General features: G+C 36.2%; 2 protein-coding genes across 2 annotated transcripts; both read right to left on the bottom strand.

Moving 5' to 3' along the window:
- Positions 1-131: 131 nt before the first annotated feature.
- Positions 132-6854, bottom strand: LOC132163573 (COP9 signalosome complex subunit 8). Its single transcript, XM_059573913.1, has 5 exons — positions 6680-6854; positions 6503-6582; positions 5956-6137; positions 1098-1205; positions 132-396 (listed from the first exon to the last, which is right to left on the bottom strand). The coding sequence occupies exons 1-5, from the start codon at positions 6761-6763 to the stop codon at positions 257-259; spliced, it is 594 nt and encodes a 197-aa protein (XP_059429896.1). The 5' UTR covers positions 6764-6854; the 3' UTR covers positions 132-256.
- Positions 6855-9014: 2160 nt separating this feature from the next.
- On the bottom strand, positions 9015-17625 carry LOC132185322 (uncharacterized). The gene is made up of 7 exons (XM_059599112.1): positions 17399-17625; positions 17201-17259; positions 11903-11990; positions 11080-11165; positions 10878-10938; positions 10232-10318; positions 9015-9345 (listed from the first exon to the last, which is right to left on the bottom strand). The coding sequence occupies exons 3-7, from the start codon at positions 11981-11983 to the stop codon at positions 9253-9255; spliced, it is 408 nt and encodes a 135-aa protein (XP_059455095.1). The 5' UTR covers positions 11984-11990; positions 17201-17259; positions 17399-17625; the 3' UTR covers positions 9015-9252.
- Positions 17626-17881: the final 256 nt, after the last annotated feature.

The raw sequence follows: 17881 nt of genomic DNA, 5'->3' as shown, positions 1-17881 counted from the left end.
AAGATAAATTACACACATGAAAAGAGTACTTAAAAATATTCTAACGTGACGTAAAAGTAAAAATTATTTTTATATTTAGATCATTTGTTAATTTTTTTGTTTTAAAAAGAAAAGACCAAAAATAATAATAATAATAATAACACGCGGAACCATTTTTTTTTTTTTTTTTTATTTGACCCCAATGGGCAAACCAGTTTCAAGTATGCAATGGAACCAGAAAGAAATCTTAAGAACTGAGAAGTTGCTGAAAAGTGGATCAATGCTCAAGGTGGAAGACATATTCTGTCAATCGCTGCAATTTAGTGGCATCTAGTTTCTGCTCCGTCACAATAGTCTGCTTCTTCACCGTAAGCATTCGGGAAGCGGGGTCCACAACCCAACCTAGCCGTAGAACATCTGCTTATGACAACCAAGAAAACAGCCCATTAATTAGCAGTCTATCTTACATGCTCTATAACATCCAAAAACCCAACATGCAGTCATCTGCAATCATCCTAGACGACAAAAACCTAACACTACTTTGCAGCAGCAGCAGCAGCAGCTAAGGGAACAACCCAACACTCAAGCAAGCATTCATTCAACGAACAATTAGGTTCCTAACTCAAATATTTCTTCAGTAGAACCATCACAATATTATAGGAAATGGCAAATTATTGCATTTACAAATCAACTTAGCATAATTGGACCGTCATTAAGCTTCGTTTTTCTCCCAGGGCTACCTTTTCCCATAAGGTCCGGCATAGGTTCTCAGGATTTTCAATTGGCTATTTAGGCAGTACAACATTTTTTCAATTGACAATATGAATTATGCAAATGAAAAGAAATTTAGGGGGGGGAAATACCAAGTAAATTTTTTTTTTTTTTTGATAACCCATCCATCACCAAGTGTATGAAGCTTCCATATATTTGAGGTTCTCTTTCTTTCATGTGTCTTTTCCATAGTTACTTATCTTTGTATTTTCTAATTGTGAAGCACAACCAATAAGATTACCGACTTAAATCAGAAAGGATTGGAACAAAGGAAAGAGATTTCTACACCGAGTTAAGAACGCAGCCATATCTGTTTTGAGTTGAACAAAGATAATCAAGAAACTTACAATTAGTGGCATCATCCTCATTCATTCCCAGAAAGAGAGCAGTGTCTTGGATGCTTATTGTAGAATATGCAGAAAGCAGCAGCTGGAACATCCTCTTTGTGTAAAGCTCTGCAAAAGGTTCAGAAGAAGATTAATACTGAGTTGTTAATCCTAAGTGTCATCAGTCATGGTGCCAATCAACTTTAACATGGTAACAGTAAAGGAAGATTTGTAATTCCAGATTATCAGGCAGTGCTTTGAAAATGGAGATAGATTGTGGAAATTTGGTTTAGTTCTCCCAATAACAGAAAATCGTTAGATGGCAAACCACAAACTATTGATCAAGAGATCACCATTTGCCCACCTAACCACAAAGCTACAAAGGTCAGTCATGCAATATGATAGAAAACAATACACTAAAGTTGCCAAAAACCGTTATTTGAGTGTTTTGTCTACCATTTTATTGATAAATATTGAATTCAAAATTATCCAAGAACTTTATAACTAAGACGTAGTGGATTTTGTAATTTCCTATTTGTCATCATTACAGGAACTTATACTGAGAAAACACACCTCGTTCCCTTTACATCATTGTGGTTAGGTCAGCGAGGCATCATACCAGATACATACATAAGCAAGAGAATACAATTTTAACTAGTGCAGGATCAGGAGATATTACAAGTTGCAGAACATTTCTGTTCCTCTACTCGATGGCTGCAATAATTTAAGAAAAAAAAAAGCACTTCAAGTACAGAAAGTATACAAGAAAAAACAACTAACTAAAACGAGAAAAAAGATCAAGAAAGTCATAAAGACCAAGCACATTAAGAAAGTCTAAAGCATTTGTCCAAAGGTAAAGAGTATTGAAAAAGAAAGACTTAAATTCCACCATCGTCCTCTCATGGTCCTCAAAACATCTATCATTTCTTTCACGCCAAATACACCACAAAATGCAAGATGGCACCAACTTCCACACTACTACACTCTAAGGTCTGCCAAATACCCCTCTCCAACAAGCAAACAAGTCCACTACTTGTCTAGCATAACCCAAGTCAGCCCAACTCGACTGAAAATAGAACTCCATAAGGTACAAGCAAACTCACAATGAAGAAAAAGATGATCCACAGACTCCCAACTGCTCTTATACATACAACACCAATAGACCACAATGACATGGTGCTGCTTCTTTAGGTTATCCATGGTGAAAATCTTCTCCGAGGTAGCCAGCCAAGCAAAGAAGGTTGCTCTCAAGTAGGCCTTACTGCACCAAAAACTCTTTCAAGGACAACGTAAACATATCTAACGTCAAACAACCCTCTCTTGGAGGGGGCCCAACAGAACTTGTCTTCACCTCCCCATCTCAATCCAAGGGAGTACAATAATTAAAAAATGAAGCAATGACATCCACCTCCCAATCATGAGCCGCTCTAATAAAACAACCAAATGATCTGCTACGGAAGCATCCTTAACAATAGTACTATATAAATCCGAAAAAGCTTCCTTTAGGGCTTGATTCCCACACCATAGGTCATGCTAGAATCTAATCTTGGTGCCATCTCCCACCTCAAATTTGACATGACTTTAAAAATCATGTTGAGGTCGTTGACACTTGAAACCCTCTTCCTGAATATCCAGCATTTCCCAACTTTTTCTTCAATAGCTACCTCAAATGATTTCTTTCATTATTGAGTCCAACCATACTATTAGGCTGATATTTCATTTTCTATTACTTCAAACTTGTCATTTGCATCACTATTGGCACCACAGCTGTCTGCTAATTCTTTGATGCATTCTGAAGTACTATGGTGTTGATCTCCGTACTATCCCATACCATCTCCATACACCAGCTAGCACTTAATCCTCACTATCACCATCCATGTAATCTGGAACAAAGCATGGCTTCTTGTAACATCATGATCCAACATGTTACTAGAAAACATCAATACACAACATACTCAGAACAATAAACATGACAATTAAGGAGCACCGACTTTTAGTTTCAAGAGTTCACTGACCATCTTAGTTCAAGCTTAAATCAATCTGAATGTTCCAACTTGCATTCACTGTAATCTTCTTTTGCTTCTAACCAATATAGGACCTCTTCTTCACATAATTTCTTATTTTAGCAAAGAGTGACTCAAATATTCTGTAAGCTATAAGACTTTCAACATGGCGGGGGTTTCTCGTTTTAACAAAGAACACTCCTCAAGCCTCACTAAAATTTACTCGCTTAAAGTCCAACCTCAGCAATTAGTCCTCTAGATCGGCTATTCCCCTTCATAGTTGTCAGGAAAGTCTTCATCTTTAAGAAGAGCGTCTAAATTTACTCACTTAAAGTTCAACCTTAGCAATTAGTCCTCTATATCAGCTATTCCCCTCATAGTTGTCAGGAAAGTCTTCATCTTTAAGAATAGCATCTTTATTGGACTCAGCAAGGCCCTCAATAGAGGAACTGAAGAAGGGTCCCACTAAGCAACAATAAAATCAACTAACATAAATGAAGGATGACACGGAGAGTGACAAGGGAATTGAAAAAGTGTCAGATGAGGAACAGATGAAACTAGAGAATAAAGCTCCCCTCCAAAAGAGGGTTGTTCGATGTTAGATCCTTGAAAATGTCCTAGTTTGTAACGATGGCTTTCTTTTCCCTTGGAAAAGTGTTTGGCAAACTAAGTTCCTTTGAAGGCAACTTTTTTTGCTTGGTCGGCAGACCTAGGAAAGAACCTTACAATGGACAATCTTAGGAAGTCATATCATTGTGGTTGATAAGTGTTGTATGTGTAAAAGGAGAGGGAAATCCGTAGACCATCTTCTTCTCCATTGTGAGGTTGCTTGTGCTTTATGGAATTTTTTTCAAGCGCTTTTGGCTACCTTGGGTTATGCCTAGACAAGTAGTGGACATGTACGCTTGTTGATGAACTAATGTTGTTGTATGAAAGATGGTGTGTTCATGCCTTTTATAGTATCTATGGAAGGAAAGAAATGACAAAAGTTTTGAAAACCGTGAGAAAACAATGGAGAAGCTTAACTCTTATTTTTTCAATACTCTGTATTTAAGACAATGTTGTTTCTCCTTTGATGTTTAATTATCATGATTTCCTTTTCTTTTTCTTCTTCTAGTTATGTATTTTCTCTTGTATATTTCTTGCATGCCTAGGGGTACTTAACACTTATAATATTATTTCGATTAATAACAAAATTAAATAAATTTTTTGAACAGGGGAGGGGGAATGAGACATTCAAACTAGTGACTTTTGCTTCATAAGGTGTGGTCCCCAACCAATTGACCCTTGCGGTCAATATCTATAAAATCATAAATGATAGAGCATGACAATCTTTTTAATTCTCTTTTACTTCTGATGGCTGAATTGGAGTTAGAAACCCACTCGTCTCAATTATGACTCGCTTCAATGATTGTTAGCAACGCCATGAGTTCTCCTTCCAACCCCTCACATGATAATCCAACATAATGGTGGATGTCCTTCACCAACTGTAGGACCCAACTCGAAGCCCTTGGTTTTGAACGCTCAATTTTGACAAACACACCAGAGGAACAACAATTCAGAGGGTCACAAAGAATGCGTTCCTCCAAAGAGTATAACACCAATTTCGAACATGACATTAATTTCTACACAACACACATCAAGCCAAGTAGCAGAATCTTTAACACCCAAAAAAATAGCATCTCCCTCCCTGGGAACCAACCCACTCTCCATACCATGATACAAATGACCCTAGGCTGCACTGAGAGTGATGAAAACGGAGGGAGATTCAATCCCAACAATCCCCTTTTTACCATCAGTACTCAATTAGAAGAATTAGGCGTTACCTTATCAACACAAAGGCCAACACTGCCATATTCCGCCAAAACCATATATCAACCATGACGATTTGGGCATCTTTGTGCAATAAAAGGAGTGTTGCCAACCTTCCAGGATTTCACAAACTCCTTCAATCCTCCTCCTCAAATTATAGCCCCACCGTCTCCAACAATCATGCCACACTAACCTTTCCCAAATGAATGCACGAGAGACATCCCTACTCCTTTCAACAATTCTTAACACTAAATACCTTTCCTCTGCCAAAAGCATAAACATTTTGGCTTCCACACACACACACAAAAAAAAAAAAAAAAATACCTTGAATACCCCATCACAGTTGCGGGCCAAATAACTAGGGGAGAAAGAAGCAAGTAGGTTTCTTAAACCACATGACAACATCCCCTCCTGATGCAACCCTTTAAAGCTCCCAAGAACAAATTTTCATTATACAATCAATTTATCCTTTCATTAACCCTTTAACTTCGGAATGCCTGTCCACTTGCACTTTCATTTGCTTCATCCATGCAAACTGAAACAATGTAGGGTTACATGCTTCCTAAATCTCTTGTACCCCATTTGCTTGTTCATTTTCATATGAATTTAGTTCTTATAGAAAGAAAAATGCTTCTAAACTACGGAATCGAGAAGAGAAGAGAAATCAAAAGGAAAAAGAAGAAGAAAATGGAAGAAAGGGCGCCGGAAGGAAAAAAAAAAAAAAGAGACTGCCCCTCATACTTGTGGTCAATAAGTCTCTCATACTCAAACCCTATCTGATAAGTTAGATTCAATATCAATAATAACAAAGTATCAAGATTCTTGCCTGCCACCAGAGATAAATGAAAAACATATATAGTCTCGCTATCATTCATCCACCATCCAAATGATTGATTCTTAACTCTTGAACATCAATACTTCCCCACCAAAAAACAATTAAAACAGAAAAATAAGTGTCTAGATACTAATCGGTGCCATTGTGCAAGATGAAATTTAAAATACTAGCCTACATATCTGTAGATACGAATAACGCTATTGTGTAAAATGTAATTTAAAAAACTTGCCTGAGAATGCAGCAACAAGACCTTGAATTTCTTGACTCCAATCAAACCCATGAATAGCCTCATGCACAGCCCCGTAGTCCCGTGTCCATAGCTTCTGACCAATTTTCCAGGCCGCAACCAATTCAGGTTGGCTCTCCTTACTTGTAGAAGGTATTGATTTCCAGAGAAACCGCGCACTGTTTCTGCAATATACCACCCCCACAGAAAAGAATCCTGAATACAACTAAGACCCCCACTCACTGAAGAACAAAAAAAACAAAACCCATTGTTGCAAAACAGGGTTTATTCCAAAACCTCAATCAGGAAAAGGACATCATACCAGAACCGTAAAATTTAATAGCAAATAGGGTTGGCTCGAAACCCCTCAAAAAGTAAATAAATAAATAAAACCCTTCAAACCCTGTATTGCCAAGGACATTAACGCAAAAGCCCAAAAATGCAGAACCGCAAACCGTACACTCAAAGACCATATAGTAGGGTTTTGGAGCTCACGGATTCAGCAATCTAAAGTTCCAAATACTGAAGAGGAAAAAAGAAAAGAACTTACATATCATCAGCGTAAATGTGGCCCAAAAGATGAATGGCGTAGGGCCATTGATCCTGATAAGCAACGCCCTCTGCCGCTGCCTGTTCAGAATACAACTAAATAAGGGCTCAGGGTTTATCCAATAAGAAGAAGAAGAAGAAGACCCAAAGCAAGGACAAGTAGAAGAAGAAGAATTGCCTGAAGCAAGAGGTTGTCGCAGATATCAGCGATCTTTTCGTACGAGTTGGACGCCAAGGCGTCTGTGAGGAGACTAAAATCCATGGTTTCTCTGTTAATTTTTACAATCGGAGTAAACTATAGAATTCATAGAGAGAATATGATGAGTATTGGGACGCCGACGTTCCTACCACCGTAGCAAGCCCAAAAATCTTATGCCCACAGCAAATAGGTTTTGTTTCGTTGGGCTGGGCTAGTCAGCGTTGCGAGACCCTATGTTTCTTTTTAGAAAAATGATTGGAGTGAATATTTTTTTGAGAGCCCCTATTATCACATCCATCATGATAATACTTTTTTATGGCCTTTAATTACTATGTGACACATCATTAATTTAAGAAAAATACAAAAAATAAGAGTGAGAACAATCACACCAAATCAGAAAAAAAAATAAAAAAAAAAATAAGGCCCAGGTCAGACCCACGGACCCATGCCACCCGCCTCAAAACACGTTTCTAATGCTTCAAAATTCATTTCTAATGCCCCAAAACCCGTTTCGTGTGCCCCAAAACCCATTTCTAATGTCTCAAAACCCGTTTCTAATGCCTCAAAACTCTTTTTTGGATTCAAAACTAAAGCCTAGAGGTGGAAGGTTAACCCTTTAGGGATTTTATAACCTTAAAATTTAGTGTATTTTGGTCCAACTTATTTTTGTACACTTTTTTATGTTTTTGCTTATGTGTCAATTATTGATTGGGAGCTGTAAAAGGGGTGTTATCAAGGATGGTCCTGATAAAAGGTTTTCTCTATTTTTTTTTCATTTTATTTTACAAATTAATTATTATATTTGTAGATCTCACATTAGTTAATGGTGGAACCCAAAAATTTAATGATTGATCTATTAAATTTGTAAAAAAATATTGAAAAAGTATAGGCAAATTATTGATATCAATCATTTCTCCTCTTTTTAATATGTATGAGTTGTAACTTGTAAGTCAAAAAAAAAAAATTATGAATAGAGGAGTTACACAACCATCTTTCAACCTTTTTTTTTACAAATTCAATAGATCTACTATGAAATTTGTAGACTCATGTGAACTCTATACAAATTCAATGGTAGATTCATCTATTCATTATATGAAGATGATTTGTCGAAGGCTCACATTTTTGGACTTAAGAAATAAAGATGCACAAGTGGGCGGTTATTAACCGCTAACCACATAATCGATTTGGTCGGTGGATATGCAAAAATCACTAATCATTAAGGACGGTGTGATTTGTAGTTTTAGAGTAGACAAAGCCAATAATAGCTGCTCACCTACCCTTAATATATATATATATATATATATATACATTATACACCAAAACGCCGTAGGGTTTCCTCTTTTACTTATTCTTCACTGTTCTTTCTATGTTAATTTCTTCTAGTATACAAATTAATTAATTGACTCTTTTTTCATCTAAAACACTAAAGCTTAAAAGAAAGAAGAAAAAAAATATACACTAAACACATGCCCAAAACAGTCCTAGAATCATCTAAAATAAGCCCAAGAAAGGCTCATATCTAAAAGGCCGCTAACCGTTCAAAATCATTAACCCCTAATGCAATGCGGTTATGGTTACGAAAATCTGATAATTGCCTAAGGCGATTGTAGTTAGCGGCTAGAGGCAGTAATTGCTAACCACAATCGCATGCACACCCCTACTAAGAAGGGTCGGCCCATATTAAATGCCAAACTAAATGAAAGCCTAATTCGAGAAACATCCCAAGCTCATCCTAATGATTCAACAAAATGGGTTTCCACTAGGGCAATAACAATCTAGATGAACTATGCTAACAAGAGTTTAGGGGATTGTTACAAATTGTTAACAATTGACTAGAGCACGATCATGTACCTCAAGTCGTACTTTCTTGGACATTGTTCAGAGTAAGGTCATATACCCCCAACTATATTATATTGAGCAATTGGCCAACATTAGGTTGTGTATCCCAAATGAGATCATATTGGGCAATTGGCTAGGATATGATAATATACCTCAACATAATATATTGGAAAATTGGCCAACTTATGGAAATGTACCATAAATCAGATTATGTGAGGCAATTGTCCTGGACAAAGTCATAAGTTATATATCCCATATCAAATTATATTAGCCAATTAGCCAGCATATAATGTACCCAGATCAAATGGAATTTGGTAGCTTGCCAGAGCCAGATGGACAACCAAAATAGGAAACTGTTGAGTGTCTATATTCATCACTGGAGCGGGTGACATGAGGAAGACAATGGCTAATACCGCTCCAAAAACAGTCGTCAAATCAAGCAGTAGATACAAAAGAAAGAGGCAAAGGTTTCAACTGGATGAAAGTAGCTAATGGCAGTGGAATATTCCATGAGAACAAATTTTAGTATTTACTTTTTTTAGTAACATAGGTACAAATATCTCATGCACTGTTCAAATAACAAACCCCTAAAATAAAAGCCTTTGAAACTTAGAATTATCCAAAACATCAAAGTATCAGAAACAAGGGAGATTTAACTCCAGCTATATTGAAACTTGCAACTCATTCCCAAAATCAAATGAGCATGAAGAACTCTACAGATATTTCCGTGCAAGGCCACGAACTTTTGTATCAAAGTGTGATGATGTAATGCGAGATCCAGGCAAGTAGAGGGGATTAAGAAGAATCTGAAAATTCCCAAAAACCATATAAGCCAATAAATGATTTCGTTCAAAATGGAAAGCAATGTCAGAATAAGTCTGCTGAATAAGATGTAATCATCATAGATGCCTTTCTCCAGAAAAAAAAAAAAAAAAAAAAAAAAAAAAGGGGGCCCTTTCGCAGCTAATGATGGCTACCTATTACAAACTAATCATCTTGAATGTGTGTTGGGGATGCCTATTGACAGATCTAATTCTAATAGCCATTATTTCAACATTACTAGCCATAAATATTGTAAGAGAATGCTGAAATGTCAGAATCGACAATGCCATACAATAGGAAGAACTGAAATCAACAAACCTAGAAAAGCTCTGATTGCCATATATCAGTTTAGACTTGTCATGAGCATGCATAAGGCATAAATTGGTGACATCTACATACCAATTTCAAAGAAGGGAGTTGAGGAATGTTACAGTGAACTGTTGAATAATATTTAATTTTCGAAGAGTCTAGGGAGTGATAATGTAAACCCTCTAGAAGAAGAGCAGGTATCCTAGTGAGCTGTCTCTTATGGCTGTCACAGTACAGAATGTTCATGTATTTTGGCTTTTTCTATTTAATGGATGAAGCGGAATGAGCTATGCAAATCAGTAGCCCCATTTTATTTCAATTTCATCAGTCTCATTTCATTTCATGGTATCAGAACACTGCAATAATCGTGTATAGCAAATAAATTCTACATTCTGTTTCATTTCTCTTCTCAATTCATTTCCTTTTTTTTTTCTACCACTCTTTTCTGTTTTTTGTTCTGTTTCATTCCACCAAAAAGAACATGCTATGTTACATACTAAAAGAACTAGTATGAGAGGGTAAAAAAAGAATTGAATACAAAAGTTGAAAGTGATAATTTACCTTTATATAGAGCTCATGAACCTCTTGGAAAAAGCTCTTAATTCCATCATCATTACGAGAGTCATGAAGCAGCATAAATCGCGTATGTAAGCTTGGTCAAAGAAAATATCATATTTTCACTGGTATACCACAGAAAACTACTAAATTAGAGACATTTCACTCTCACAGCTTTGTAGCATGCTGAAACAATACCACAATGGGTAGTAATGACGACAAACAAGACATATTCCATCCAATGTGTTTTTCTTCATGTGTGGTAAGACAATAGCACTAAGTCCATATCATCCTCAGATTCTAAATAAGCACCTTGCTTAAACTAGGGAAAAGGATTTTATATAAATGTGAGGCTAAAATAGTCCAACTTCAACACAAGAGACCACTGAAATTATTCCATTGACCAGAGAAGATCCAAAAAGATGGCCTCATCAGTTTGGAGGATTCATATAACAGGGGGATTTGTTTAAAGTGATTTTAGACATCAAAGTTAGCACGACTAAAACAGGAATCAAAGTCTTGCCAATGCATGATGTCAGAGTATTAGATGTAAACAAAAAATTAAAGTTATGTTTCTTTTACGACAAAAATAGAAAGAAATAACTCATATTTTATGCCATCTATAAATTAGTCCACAAGTAGAGAGGATATGACCAGCTGTAACATATACTGACACCACCAAATCATTAAACCTGTCTATTGCTTTCAAGAACCTGTATCAAGAATGTAAGGAAGAAGATTGTTAGGAGGTACGATGATGATAAAAATAAGTGCAACATGAGAATAATGAGCAAAGCGCAGGTGTTACTCTGGAAAACATTGACATATAGATTATCTTGAGGAACAGAACTCACATGGCACTAGTAGTCCATGCAAGATCCTGAACAATATCCAAAGCTGCATGTAATATGAACTGATGCAGTTGAGCAGCATCTTCTCTCTGTTATGAGGAAATACAATTTGAACAAGTAGCTTGTAAAAGGGCAGTAATCTACAAAACATATAATAAGCTCAAAAAAATCAAGAGAGAAACAAAATAATCATGATGGTAAAATGCATCAAGGAAGGTAACAAAACTCCATGAAACAATACAATGAATCCAAATGAAAGCCATATCATGATATTGACCATGATAATGCTTTTAAGCATTTATATTTTTTTCCTTGGTATCCGAGATGGAGTGCAGTAGATTTTTGAAAAATTATTTTTGGCAAAAAGAAACCTTACATGTATGATGTTTTCAATGGTTTTGATTTTCTTGAATGGAAACAAATAGTTTTTCTCAGAATTTCTAAATAGGCCCATAGTTTTTTGTGACTTTTAGTGTTTTCTATTTTACAGTCATGTAAGCAATGCCAAACTAATCCATATTTTTCAAAACTAACCCTGGTTAAAAAACCTTTTTTTCTGATTGAAATTGAATTTTGTTTAATATTCACCTGGATGTGGAATCTAGATTTCTATTGCATTCCATCTCTAATAACAAGGAAAAAGAATATAATGCTTAAAAGCATTATCATGGTCAACATCATGATCTGTATGCCTTCCCAACGTTTTCATTCAGTTCATAGTCAAAATAGTTTTTAGCACATGAAAAAGAGACATTCAAAAGGCACAAATAATTTACTGTTTGAGAAAGAAAGGAGTAATAAAAAGATGAAATAGAGAATGCCATACTTTAGCCGTTGATCCAACTTCAGCTTCATATATAGGGATGTCATTCCTGCTCACAATGATAAAACAAGCTGTGGTTGCCATTGATAATCTGTAAAGGGTAACAGAGTTGAACATCAGAAAAGAAATTTATGTTTCTGAAATTTCAATGGGGTTGAAACATAACATCATCTAAACAAGAGTTGAACATCAGAAAAGAAAACTTAGGGAATGTCAAGACAAAATGTCAAGACAATTTTGCTAAAGGCAAAATTGTCCAGTGGTAAAGAGTTTTGAAGAAAAAAATTCTTTAATTCCACCATCGTCCGTTCGCAAACTTCAAAACTTTGATAATTTCTTTCCCTCCAAAGACATCGCATAAGGCAAGATTAAATCATCTTCTGCATTAACACAATCCAAAGCCTACCAAATTGCCCTTTCCAACAAGCAAAAAGATCTACCACTCGACTAGACACAACCCAAGCCAACCCTACAAGGCTGAAGATGGTATTCCATAAAGCACTAGCCATCCCACAATGGAGTAAAAGGTGGTCTACTGACTCCCTACTCTTCTCACACATACAACAACAATCAACACAATGACATGATGCTTCCTTAAGTTATCCATGGTTAGAATCTTCCCTAAGGCAGCCGACCAAGAAAAAAACACCACTCTCAAGGAAGCGTTATTCCGCCAAATACTCCACCAAGGAAAAAGAGTGTCATTATGGGGAATAAGTACTATTGTATGATCTAACATCCAACAACCCTCTGTTGGAAAGTACCCAACAAAGTTTGTCTACGTCACCCAGTCTCAATCCAAATGAGTATAATAAATTGAAGAACAAGATAAAGAAATACACCTCCTAGTCGTAAGCCACTCTAAGAAAGTTAACATTCTATTGATCACTAGAAAAGTCTAAATGATACTACAAAAGCATCTTACAATCAGAAAAGACGTCTCATTGTCGTTAATAGATGTTGCTTACGCAAATCAAAAGAGTCGTCCGTCGATCATCTTTTCCTCCACTGTGAGATTGCCAATGCTTTATGGTATGCTATTTTCAGTCGCTTTGAGCTCTCTTGGGTTATGCCTAATAGTGTGGCGGATTTGTTTGCATGTTGGTGGACGGGTGGTCGTTTTTGGAGTGCTGTTGTGTGGAAAATGGTCCCCCTTTGCCTTATGTGGTGTCTATGGAGGGAAAGAAATGAGAGAATGTTCGAAGATCAAGAGAGGTCTTTGGAGGAGCTCAAGTCCTTTTTCTTTCTCTCTTTTTACTTGGATAGCTGCTTGTTTAGCTCCCTTAGCGATTAGTTTTCTGATTCCCTTGTTTTCTTTTCTTCTTCTACTTGGGCGTTCTCTCATATTAAAGGTTGCACCCCTCTACACCTTTTGATATATACAACATTACTTGTCAAAATAAAAACAATGGGCCAAATTGAACAACTTGTAAAAATTGCCTTGAGGGCTTGATCCCCACACCACACCACATATCATGCCATCATGTAATTGTGGAGCCATCACGGACCTCAAATCTAGTAAGACTAAAAAAATCCCCACAACCTCTCCTAATATTCTTCCATAGCCCACCCATGAACCTCTCATGAACATAACGCTAAAGCCACTTCTCCAAAAGAGCTCGGTTGACAAACGGACCTCAACTCACCTTCAAAGACCAGAGAACAAACCTTAGATCAACTAAACAAGTGCAATTTGAACTCATCACCAATAACACCCTACAAAAGGTCCCACTGCAACTTCTCTATGCAATTGGCATCATCAATCAAGAGGAGAAAAAGAGACATGAAGTAGGTAGATTAGATAAGAGAACTTTTAATCAAGGTAACCATCCCAACCTTTGACAAATACATCATCTTCCATCTAGCCAAAGGGCGCTCTATCTTCTCAATGATGCCATCCAAATGGAATTGGCCTTAAACAAAGCTCCCACCAGAAGATCTAGATATTTCATAGGTAGAGAGGAGACCCTACAGCCCAAAATGCTAGACATACCTTCAACATTATAAACACTACATACATGGGATTAATCCTCAAACCTAAAATAAGAACAAACACAACTTACGAAGATGATTTGGATTTGCCCCGCAAAAAATAAAAGTATTATTTGCAAATAAAAGGTGGAAAATGTTGAAGGCACCAACATCATTGACACCACCGAAAAGCCTAATAAGAAATTCTGGTTCACTCAAGCAAAAATCATTCTATTTAACACCTCCATTACAATAACAATCAGCAAGGGAGACAAAGTGTCTCCCTTTCTAAAGCCACGAAAACTACTAAAAAAGCTTGTCAGAGTGTCGTCACCAAAACATAAAAGTGCACTAAAGAAATACAATAGGCTATCCAATAACACCATTTCTCCCCAAAACCACATCTCCTCAACATAAAAAATAAAATAAAAAATAAAAAATAAAAAATAAAAAATAAAAAAAGTCCCAATTGACATGAACATAAGCCTTTCAATATCCAACTTGCATGGCAAACCTGATCCCTAGATCTAATCCCACTATCAAGGTACTCATTGGCAATGAGAACAAAGTCTAGAATCTACCTCCCCTTGATGAAGGCATTCTGAGGCATGGAAATGATCTTCTCCAATACCATTTTCAAAATTTTGGTTAGTATGTTGGCAACAATTTTGTAAACTCCACCCACTAAGCTAATAGGTTGAATGTCTTTCATATCAAATGCCCTATGTCTTTTAGAGAGTGATGAAGGTGACATTGCAACTTTTTGCAAACATACCTCTAGCACAAAAATCATGGAAAACATTCCTGATATCTACTTCAAGAACATCCCAACAAGCTTGGAAGAATGCCATAGTAAAACCGTCAAGGACATGGGCCTTATCACTTTCCAGGGCTTTCACCATCTCAAAGACCCCGTCTTCCAAAAGCTCTTTCAAACCAAAAGTCTCATCCTCCTCAATGGAATCAAAAGCAAGGCCATCCAACCTAGGCCGCCAATAGTGTTGTTCAATAAACAAGCTATCGTAGAACTGTACAATGTGTTCTCTAATCTTAGACTAATCTGAAGAAACTGTACCATTAACCACCAACTATTTAATGAAATTATTCCTCCTATTCGAATTGGCCACTCATGGAAGAACTTTGTGCACTTGCCACCCTCTATTAACCACAACATGGAATTTTTGCCAACTCTTTTTTCTTTTATATAGGTAAATCATTTATGCCTCCAGCTCACCTCCTCTAGAAGTGTTGTTCTCTCCAAATCATTAATCATTGTAGCCTTCCTCAATTTCTCATCCTCAGCTAAGACTCCCTTTTTCCAAACCCTCAAAAACTTGTAAATCCTCCAAAAGAGCCTTTTTCTTTCTTTCTACATTGTCAAACACCTCCTCGTTGCCGACTCTCAAATCAGCTTTCAAAGCCTTTAGTTTGCGAGCCAAAATGTAACTCGAAGAACAATGAAAGTGATAAGAAGCCCACCGTTGTTTCGCCCTATCTACAAAACCCTTTAATTGTATCCACATGTTCTCAAACTAAAAATACCTTCCATCTCCATGAAGACCTCTGTATCAAGGAGAAGGAAAATGATCCGAACACGGTGTAGGCATCCTCTTATGGGTCAAGTCAGGAAACGGGGCTTCCTAGATAGTCGTGGAATTGGTATTGCTTTAGGATTGTCAGCTTCAGATTGCATGCCGCTAAATTTCATGGATTTAGAACTTCAAAGAATTATAGCTCGATTGTTTAGATCGATGTGGAATTCATTGGGAAAATCCAATTGGATATGAAATTTATTGAATCTTATATTGCAATAACAACCCTACTATAAGTTTAAAAGCTGACAAACATTTTATAGTAACTAACAAAAATAATGGGAGTTCTACTATAACTTAACTATGTTTGCCACATTTACTTTGAGAAACTTCTTGAAGAGCTTCAACAATTTAGTTTGTGTTGAAAATCGACTTTTTTCTCTTCCCTTTGTTATGTCTTCCTTTATAGTGATCCCAATTATATTCCCTCAACTAATTACAACTCAAGCATCCAATAGAGTATCGTACAGCGCCAACAAACATGCTTTGATAAATTTCCACAAACATGTTGCACAAACCTACTACAGACACATATTAAGAGCTTCATACCCCAAATATGGTATAATCAAACTAACTTAAATACTGATTCTCTATCTCTCCTTGATCTAACATTGCAAACAGCTAAACTTTTCTAAGTAATTTGTCTAACATATAATGTATCTTAAAATACATATTTAATGCAAACAGATTGGCCATATAACAAGCAACTTTATAAGAAACTGTGAAAAATAGAATTTGAATTCATATGCCTTGATGAAAGACTACTTGTATTTATCGAACATGAAAGATATTAACCTTCCACAAGCATCAGTTACTATTGTAACATGAGAAATATTTATGTCCACAAGCAACAATCATTCATTCAATTTTAAATGGCTTTGATGTTACTTTGCAGCTTGATGCATCATACCCAACACAAAAAACTCAGTGGCATCATATGAAAATGTCAAAAACTGATAGTACATAACAATAAAGAGGGAAATAAATGAAGAGAACAAATGATACATGGAAATAGCCTCCATATATCACCCGCCCAGTCGCAGAGCCAGGAGTTGATCTTTGGAGGGGCCGGTGTTTTCTTTTTTTTTTTCTTTATATATTATATATGATAAACGGAATTTAAAATAGAAATGAAATGTTTTATTACACAATGTGTCTAACAAAAATTATATCAGTGAAAATTCATAAATATGTATCAATATTGATATATTAATAAGATAACACGTAGGTCCTTTCAAGTAAAATCACAACCCCGTAAGAGACAATCAAAGTTTATAAGATAGATGATCGAATTACCAATATATGTTACCGATAACAGAACAAATTCAACTATTTATAATGGGTACCACTAACATGTATTATTCCCTTAATTTGATCAAAAGCCTAAAGAGGCTAAACAATATCATAGCACAACAGCAGCAATATAACACTTCCCGAATAAAAAAAGTAAGCAGATTCTTACACTCTAAAACACAAAAATCCATACTTCGCAGTTCATGACCACCCATTAAATGAAAAAAAAAAAAAAAAAAAAAAAGGTCCAATTATTCAGTCACCGAAAACCCATTTTTATTTTAACAAACCTTTAGTCCAGATTGGGTTTTTTCTTTTCTTTTTTGATTGTTTGATATGGGTAACTAGGTTCGCCGAATTGAGAAATAATTACATGTCTAACACTAAAAACTAGAGAAGAAAAAGAATATGCCAATAAAGAAGGGGATCAGAAATCTTGGGATACCTCAGTGTCGCTGGTAAAAATCCAGGCCACAATCAGTTCCTGACCACCTATTTTCTGCCCTGAAAAGACATTACACCCATTCAAATTATAAACAATTTTTGGGTGCTCTTATTTCATCAAGGGGAAAAAAAATCAAGGATAAATGCATAAAATTAACCCCAAATCAATTTTAAGGGAAACAAAGGATGCAAAACCCACCTGATATCAGATCTCCGGACCTTTACTCTTACAAGTTACAAATGCTATTTATGCCTTGGAGTTGGAGCGTCTGAGAGAGAGAAAGAGCATTCGAGAGAGACTGTGGGAGAGAGAGAGGGAGAAGAGAAAGGGAGAGAAGAACTGAAGAAGCGTGAGAATGGGGTGGCCACGGAGCAGACCAGCCGAACGAAAAACGAAATTAAAATTGTTTTTTTTTTTTTTTTTTTTTTGAATAGCTTGGACGGCCTGTTTAATATAAATTGGGACAGGCTTACATGATGCGGTAGACAAAACTACCGCATGTCTGCGGTAATTTGCTCTGCCGCTGGGATTTATTTTTTAAGGGTTTTTTAACCCTTAAAGTGTAAGGTAAAAAAAATAATAATAATTAACGGTCAACTCCCGTTAATTTTTTTTTTTTTTTTATCCACCAGGGCTCAAAGGGTTACCGACAAGTCTGAGGCCGCAGTTATACTCTGCACT

The sequence above is a fragment of the Corylus avellana genome, chromosome ca1 (genome assembly GCF_901000735.1).
Source record: "Corylus avellana chromosome ca1, CavTom2PMs-1.0".
Lineage (NCBI taxonomy): Eukaryota > Viridiplantae > Streptophyta > Magnoliopsida > Fagales > Betulaceae > Corylus > Corylus avellana.
The sequence above is the reverse complement of the archived record's forward strand: the minus strand, read 5'-3'. Positions and strand labels throughout refer to the sequence as shown.

What these genes read in the sequence shown, in the direction of transcription:
- LOC132163573 (XM_059573913.1), bottom strand. Translation starts at nt 6,763, where the DNA reads ATGGATTTTAGTCTCCTCACAGACGCCTTGGCGTCCAACTCGTACGAA. An exon ending in GCGACAACCTCTTGCTTCAG is followed by an intron (nt 6,583 to 6,679) that starts GCAATTCTTCTT and finishes TATTCTGAACAG; the next exon opens with GCAGCGGCAGAGGGCGTTGC. An exon ending in CACATTTACGCTGATGATAT is followed by an intron (nt 6,138 to 6,502) that starts GTAAGTTCTTTT and finishes GGTATATTGCAG; the next exon opens with AAACAGTGCGCGGTTTCTCT.
- LOC132185322 (XM_059599112.1), bottom strand. Translation starts at nt 11,983, where the DNA reads ATGGCAACCACAGCTTGTTTTATCATTGTGAGCAGGAATGACATCCCT. An exon ending in GCATGGACTACTAGTGCCAT is followed by an intron (nt 10,939 to 11,079) that starts GTGAGTTCTGTT and finishes TTCTTGATACAG; the next exon opens with GTTCTTGAAAGCAATAGACA. An exon ending in TTCATGAGCTCTATATAAAG is followed by an intron (nt 9,346 to 10,231) that starts GTAAATTATCAC and finishes GGGAATTTTCAG; the next exon opens with ATTCTTCTTAATCCCCTCTA.